This window comes from Meleagris gallopavo, chromosome 19, assembly GCF_000146605.3.
Source record: "Meleagris gallopavo isolate NT-WF06-2002-E0010 breed Aviagen turkey brand Nicholas breeding stock chromosome 19, Turkey_5.1, whole genome shotgun sequence".
NCBI classification, from domain to species: Eukaryota; Metazoa; Chordata; class Aves; order Galliformes; family Phasianidae; genus Meleagris; species Meleagris gallopavo.
The window spans coordinates 1,891,217-1,898,897 of NC_015029.2; the positions used below are offsets into that span (position 1 = coordinate 1,891,217).

The 7,681-nt window shown below is 51.6% G+C and overlaps 1 protein-coding gene across 6 annotated transcripts in view; it reads left to right on the top strand.

Annotated features, from left to right (window-relative positions):
• The window catches only part of EHMT1 (euchromatic histone lysine methyltransferase 1), an 81,030-nt gene that overhangs the window by 17,771 nt on the left and 55,578 nt on the right, over nucleotides 1-7,681 (top strand). The window contains exon 1 of one of the 6 annotated variants that reach the window (XM_019621381.2): nucleotides 2,494-2,513. The exons of 3 other annotated variants lie outside the window; for them this stretch is intronic. Coding sequence is in view for 1 of the 3 variants with exons in the window: in XM_019621378.2 (XP_019476923.1) it covers nucleotides 5,534-5,539 (6 nt within the window). In the remaining 2 variants the exon portion in view is untranslated. Of the gene's footprint in view, nucleotides 1-2,493; nucleotides 2,514-2,647; nucleotides 2,813-5,444; nucleotides 5,540-7,681 lie in introns of those variants that run through there. 2 more of the 6 variants (XM_019621379.2, XM_019621378.2) reach the window with 2 other exon arrangements.

The following is a 7,681-nucleotide window of genomic DNA, read 5'->3' on the forward strand; positions in this document are numbered from 1 at the left end:
CTCTTTGTGTTAAATGCAGATATTGTATGGGTGCTCAGCAGGCCTGTGGTTGGGCTGTTGGGCCGTGCCGGGCATAAGGCAGCAGTGGGCAGTCAGTGGGGCTTCAGCTCCACACCTCCCTGCCTGCTCACAAGGACTTCTCCTCCAGTAAACGTGCACCAAAGGAAAAGGCAACAAGAGGAAGACATGAGGAGAGGTTTCTTTCTGGAAGCAATGAGTGAAGGCCTGGCTGGCTCCTGCCCAGAGAGCTGCGGTGCTGGCGGAACCAGGCTGACATGGAGCAGTGCTGGTGCCTGGGGAGCACGATGACTGAGCACCCATAGCACCTGGTGCTGTGTGGCCTTCAGAGAGCTTGGAGGGAAGACAGAAACCTCAGACCTGGACTTCCATGGAAGTTAACAGCCCTAAATATGGACATCTGGGTGCTGTGTTTTTTGGTTTTTTTCTTTCCCATATTAAACTGACTTCGAAGTTAAGTCCAGCGTGAGCAGCCTCCACCGCCTTCCAAGACAATCACAATTCCTCCTTACCCCACCTGTGGTGATCATGTATGAAGGAACCCACACCGATCTCCTGCCCTTTGCCTCATTTTTTCATCTCTCATCGCAAGCAAACATTTGGATTTCCCTGCAGCGCAACCATCCCCCCCCATTACCCAGCATGGCCCCACAGGCCCTACTGCAGGATTGCACCTCTCCAGTGCGGAGGTCGGATCCCATTACGGGGTGAGCACGGGGCTGCCAGCACCACCTCCTCTGCCCAGTGCCATCTCAGGATCGCATGCTGCTTGTACAATGGCAGGGAGCTATTTTGTTCAGGTAAACAAGGACATTTAAGGAGCTTCGCTGTCGTGACCAGCTGGTTTGTGGATGGCTGGGGGAGGGATGACTCGATTCCTGAGGCTGCTTTTTGTTGTCCTTTTGTCTTTTTCCCCTTAAATTTTTCCTTCTCCTTGTGTTGCTCCTGGAGCTGCCAAAGGTTGAGGAAGCACCACAGTGACCACCCTGCAGTGGGAGAAATGTCTTGCTTTTGGTTCAGCCCAAAGACTTGGGGCTCTGGCAGTGTGCGCTCCCTGCTCTCGAGGCTCAGAGGACCATATGTTCCTGCAGTGAACTGCAAAGCCTGTGATTTGGAAGTGAATCTTGAATTTATAACCCTTAACCACCACTTTCAGCCGATTCTTTTCAACTACTGTAAATTAAATGAGTTTTGAAATCAAACCCTCTTCACAGACGAGACCCCAGCAGCCAGTAACGTGATCTCCCCTGACGTTCAGACTCGGCCCTTTGCAGATCTGTCTGTCCCTCCTCCCCTCCGGTGCCTGTTTGAACTCCTTGGTCTGTTCTGCAGCATAGGAAATGTCTGGCTCTGCTGCCTGGTGGCGTTGGTCCTAGAGGGGGGCAGCGATGGAGGATGGGCACTGCCCAGCAGGATGTGGGGTTATTGGTAAAGCAGCTGGAGAGAAGCTCGTTCACTGTCTGAGCTAATTGGAATGTGTTTTTAAAAATAAAAGGAAGAAAAAAAACAAACAAACAAACAACACAAACATCACTGGGGGAAAAAAACATAGAGAACGCTCTTAAAAAATATTCTGGGATCCAAAATACCAACTTGTTTCCGCTGATCCAGGTAACTGCAATTCCCCAAGGAGGGGGAAGCCTGGTGGAAGTGGTGGAAAAAGGGAGAGGTGGTGAGGGTTAAGAAGATCTGACGTGTGAGCGTCTTCCCTGCAACGCTGCCATACTGTGTCGGAGCAGCACAGTGCCTCTTGTAAAAGAAGCCTTGCACAAATTGTCCTTGTTCCAAGGATGAGGAAACCTCCAGGTCTTCTGGCATTTTCTGTGCAGCATAACTTGGAGCTGCTTTCACCTGGAAAGCATGATAAACACAGACGGGGAGAGGACTGGAACAGAGAGAGACTGGGAGCAACCTTGCAGTGCTTTTAATGGAGCTCTTGGTGTTAAATGAAGAACTTTTCCCCTCCTCCTCTCCTCATTTTCCTGTGTGCCTGCAAAAATACTCTGGTTTGCATTTAAAGGAGAAAACTGTATGTGCTGGGACTAAGCCAACTTGTTTATTCAAGGGAAATACCATATTTCCAAGGCTTGCTTTCTCAGAGGAAGGCTTGACAGAGGATGGCAGACCGGGCTGAACATTGTATTTTTAGGTGACATCGAAGCACAGTTGTGATTTGAAGAAGCTGAAATCATGGCTGGCATTCTGCATTGAGCTCAACGAGACCTGTGCTCCTCTCACCCCAGAGAGGGGTTAACTTCTTCCTCCTAGACTGTGTGCTCCGAGCAGGTGGATTTTGACCCAAAACAAGGGGAGAAACAACAACAACAACAACAACAGTAAACTGCAACTTTCCACACTTTGCAATTTCCCTTCTCCAAATTGGATTTTTATTGCAAGGCAGGAGCTCACCCCTGGCCCAGCGGTGGTGAGGAGCGGGGCTGTGAGCAGCCGTGGTTGCAGGCACCAGCTCCTCTCCTACTGTCAAAAAATGGCAGGTCAGTGTGCGTCTGTAAACAATGCAGTTATGAAATGGCAGCGCCAGGCCGAGCTGAGCATGCTCGGGAGCTGCCTGTAGGGGGAGGTGAGCCGAGAAAGATGATCTAATTCAGTGCAATTCTTGGGATTGAAGGAAAAGACCAGGCTCCACTCTTAATGACAGAGCAGAAAAAAAGCCCCACGAAGGACGAAGCCCGTAGGCCATGGAGGCAAGGTGGTGAGGAGCTGCCACCTCTAGGACTTCGGGTGCTGGGCAGCGCTGCGTGCCTTTCTCACCCTCCAGGAGAGTAAAGTCTTGGTGAGGTTTTGCTGTAGCTATTAGAGGGACAGGCCCTAGGGTGCAACTTTTGTCTTGTTTTTTGCCTTGTTTTCCTCTCCCTGTCTGCTTTCCCGGCTTGCAGGCGTCGCTGTGGTTGCAGGTGGCACAGAAGAGGAGGTGTGCGCGGGGCAAGGTCCTCCATGGCCCAAGGAACAGCCAGGCTGGGGCCACCTCCCTGGGCCCTGGCCTGAGAAGGTGTCCCTTCTGGTGTTGCTGGGCTGGGTAGGGGTGAGGGAGCTGCTCTGTTGGCTGCGGTGGTTTGGGGGAGGGAGGAAGAGGACGGCTGAGGCCGAAGAGGTGCCTGAGTGTTGTCGATGGGGACGAGGCTGCAAACTGTTCTCTCCAGGCTCTTCTTGGTGCAGTGGTTTCATCCTTGCTGAGCCTTCCTGGGGACCCAGTGTTTCTGAAGTGTCTGGTTTGCTTTTGCTAGAGAAGATTAAGAGTCTTCATCTCTGTTTTAGGGTTCTCTGCCCCCCTCTTTCCCCCCTGTGATAGGAGAAGGTGGACAGCAGCTGTACTTCTCGCTAACCTTAGCCAGTGGAAGGAGATGCCTTTGCTTTGGATTTCCATTTGTCTTCACATACAAGTTGTAGTGGTTTTCACTCTACTGGGTCACAGATAGATGGATGCAATGCTTCCCAGCGTGAAAGCAGCAAGACAGCATAGCTGCATCCGCACCAAGGCTGCCCTGTTCACTGGGTTCACCCCTACAGGAGCCTGGGCTCCACAAACCCCTCTTGCCTGAAGCCTGGGCACCATTATGGACTGCCTAGTGCTATGAGAACCCACTTTTAAGTCTTGTTGTGTTTCATGCGTGTGTCTCCTTGTTCCCAGCTGTTGCATGCAACGACTTTTGCCTCGTTTCTACCCTTCCCCCATTTTTTGGGAGTTGATCTGTGTGGCTGGAATTGGAGGGAGTCATGGGGGCAGAGGAGAAAATGTTTCTGTTCTTCTAGGATAGGAGGAATTCAGGAGACAGAAGAATTGCAGGTCTAGTTTGATTTGGGGACAGACTTCAGGCTGAGAGGAGTGCTTGTTGTGAGCTGCAGATAAAATTCCACGTTCACATGATTGCACGAGGCTTATAAGGAAGTGGCCTTAACCTAGAAAAGGAGCTTTGAGACTGGTGACTGCTTTGTAGGCCAGGTACACGGGTGTTACATTTCCTTTCTTCAAATCAAATGCTTCTCATGGCAGGCCCAGGGCCAGTGTCCCCGTGACTGCTGATCCCAGACCTGCCCATGCTCAGCAGGACCAGAGCAGAGCCGAAATCTGAAATCAGCACTCTTCTCCTGCCTCCAAAACAAACAGCGTCTCTCTACAGGCGTTTTCTTAATCATTGCTTCCTATATAATTAGCTACAAAACGTTTGCCTTCTTTTAAGGCAAAGGTGATGAGCAGGTTGGGTTTGTTGGGTTTTATTAGCAGGAAAAAAATGAGAGTAAATGAGAATCCGCTGCTGCTGGAGTTGCATCATTTATCGAGGGCTTTGCCTCCCTTTCTTGCTGCAGCACACACTGCATGGGGTGAGACCTGGCTGTGGGGCTGTGCTGGTGGTGTCACCTCCGGGGGCCCAGTGTCCCCTGGGTGCCTCGTGTTGGGGGCTTCTGGGCCCCCAGGGTCACTGCTGTCCCCTGTGCCTGGTGTGCACGTGTTGGGGAGCGTTGGTGCAGCTGCTGCTGGTAGCACAGCAATTCTGTGCAGCGGAGTTGGAGAGGGGTTGGTCATTCTGCTTCCAGCCCTCCTTCAGATTGACCTGCTTTAACACACGTCTCAAATCAGAGCAGCGTTACTGCAAAGCTTGGGTTGATTTTTAAGAAAACAAGGAGGGAGGAAAAAAAAAAAAGGACTCTTGTGGAGGTAGTCATCTTAGCACATCAACCTCCGCTCCTTCCTGGTCTACTGCTAGAGAGCTCTGGTTCATGATGCAACTAACTGCTCTCTTGGGCTTGGTAAGCTACAATATGTTGGAGTTGTGCTGTGCATGTATTGTCTTTGCCTGTAAAACCTGCTTGGACTTTTGCGAAGGGCTGATGAAAATGCCAAGGAGGAGGCTGAGGAAGCTCTCTGCGCTTCCCAGCTTTGCTCTTTTTGTTGTTGTTTTTTGTTTTAAAGGCACCATGCAGTTTCTGGTTGCCTGCTTGGAAATGCTGCAGAGCGTTTCCTCGGCTCTGCCCTGTCTTCCGTCCTCTCCAAAGACGTGGTGGAGGAAGGGAAGCCTTATTTCTTGTTAATCAGAGGCGGAGAGGAAAGACTAAAGCCAGCCCTTGCTTGGATCTTCTTGGCTTCTAAAGCCCTTTCAGACACCTTTCTTAAGACGCAGCCATTTTTCTTTCCCTCGAAATCTAAAAATAAAGGAGCCGGTGGGGGGAAGCACGCCCCATCGCTCGTGGCACGCAGCCTTGGTGGAGGCTCTCCAGTGGCTGGAGGTTAATAATCCATCTGGGGTCGGGGAATGGAGGCGGCCGTCTGCGGGGAAGGGGGAAAAAATAAAAGAGGAGAGCGTGAGACTTTTATTGTGAAGCAGCCTGAGCTTGGCAGTTGGCTTTTGTTGGGACTGCTGCAAGAGCCGACACTTCTGGCGGGGAGGGTGGGTATAGGATTTCCCTGCCAATCAGGAGCCGACGGATTGGGCCATGGGGTGTGAGCGAAGGGGAAGTTTGCTCTGAATTTAAGGGGGGAAAAGCAAGGCACACAAATATGGAGGTATTGACACTCGCAGCCAAGTTGCTGCTGGCTCGGCTGGGTGGAGCCGTGGGCCGGTGGGAATGGCTGGGCTGTGGGTGGTGGGCACCCAGGGTGCTGCCTGCTGCCCGTCCTGCTGCCAACACCCTGCTGCGGTGATGGAGCGCGGGCGGAGGAGTGCTGTCCTTGGGGACGAGGCTTCGAGGGCCGTGCGGTGCTTTCCTGGAGCCTCCTTTGGATCAGAAGGCTTCCAAAGTCACAGTTGTCTTTTTCATTATTGTTACTTGATTCTTTCCCTCCCAGCAGGTCTGAAGGTGCGTTAGCGTTGTGGATGGCGATGCTGGCTGTTTGTTTGCTCCAGAGCAATGCCCGGAGGCCATCAAGCTGCTGCTAGCGAGGCCGCTTGGCTGGGGCTGCAGAACCCATTGGAACCACCTCAGTGGCTTTGAGTTGGCACTGAGCTCTCCTTCTCCAGCATGGAGCAGCGATGGTTCCTCTCTTGGTGCTGCTTTGAGAGCTCCCAGCGCTGTCTGGGATGTGGGGCAGCTCTGGGCTCCTGTTAATTGCAGAGAAGAGGGAGTGTGTTCTTTAGCTGCCGAGGGCTGGCTGACGCTGGGGCTCCTGCAGTGGCTTTTCTTTAGGCCTCGTGGTCATGTCCCCATGAAAGGGAGGGCGTGAATAATTGGTGGAGTGGGGGAGCTGCTTGAAAAATAAAGGATGGGAGGGATGGAAATGGCCTGCTGGAAATGCTGAGGCTTTCAGGACGAGTCAGTTGAACAGCAGGAATATCACGACCTCTATTTATTGTAACAAAGCTTGGGAAAAGCAGCAGGTCTGTGTGAGATGAGCAGGGGCTCACTGCACAGCCCGGGCCTCAGGGCAGCTCCCTGCTTACCCTTGCACCAGGATGAGTTTGTTGGGCAGGTGAAGTTATCCCCATTTTACAGCAAGTCTGGGTGGAGGAGAGGTAGGATTTACTTGTAGATGTTTTCATTGAAGATGCATGTTATGGCTTAGCAGGGAAAAGCTGATCTGCGTTCCTGTTTGAGGCTGTGTTCCTATGGTTCCTTGAAGGGAGCTGTTGGAAGCATGCGTTGCTCAGGCTGGCTGGGCCTTTGGCTCCCTGCAGTAGCACCAAGGCTGGTCTGCCTGGGTGGCTTCAAGCAGAGGATGGTTGGGGAAGGGTGAGCAGCAGCGCCTTGTTTGCCTGGTAAAACCTTTGAAGCTGATGTTTCAGCCTTCGTATGCGTTTGTTATCTCTTGCTTGCTTTATGGGAGACCAGCAGGCCTTCTGTTCCTTTTTTTAACCACTCATTGTGCTTTAAACCTTTTGATTTGCGTGGCTGTGGGCTTCATCTACTCTCTACAGCACTTGGTTTGACCTGGGCTCATGATATGCTCCATGGGCCGGCACTGTGCTTGTCTTTCAGCTTGGGAGCAGAGAGCTGTAGCAAAGGACCTTTCTCATCTGTGTGTTTGGTTGTGGGTTTTGTAAGACTTTTCTCCTTCGTTTTCGTAGTTGTTTATTTATTTTTTTAATTTAAATTTAGCTGCCCCCCGAATTCCTCAGCAGTGGTATTAAGGCTGCAGACCCGATCTAGCGATGTGATGCCAGGCATGTGAAAGGCAGAGGGGAGAGCAGGTGTTCCCTTTCTGCAGAAAAATAAAAGAGGAAGAAAAGAAAAATTACTTTCCATAAAATTAAGAAATGAGCTCACTGGCCCTAATAAACGTGGAAGATAGGGGCGTTGAGTTAGGTGAAGCTCACTGATGGTTGTGTTTTATAAATTGCATTTAAACAGACCACAAAAAGCAGAAATACCAAAGTGTACTTCGGCCTGCTTGTGCAGATAAATGATGTGCAGTGAGAAATGGGCTCAGCCCACCTCCTCCTACCCACAACAAAGCAGTCTGGAGCCGCGAGGGTCATTTCCTTGGGGTGCCATCCGTGCCCCTTTCAGCCTGCAGCAACCTCGGTTGGGTCCCTCAGCTCTTTGCATTCAGAGCTGCATGGTTGCACCCAAGTGCAGGTCCCAGCCCTGGGGCCTTTATCTCTGACCTGTGCCTTGGCAGTTTCCTGCCAGCGGTATTTTGCAGAGAGAGGTTGGCCTGTGATGTAAACAGGATACATCCACGATTGTCTCTCTCTCTCTTTTTTTTTTT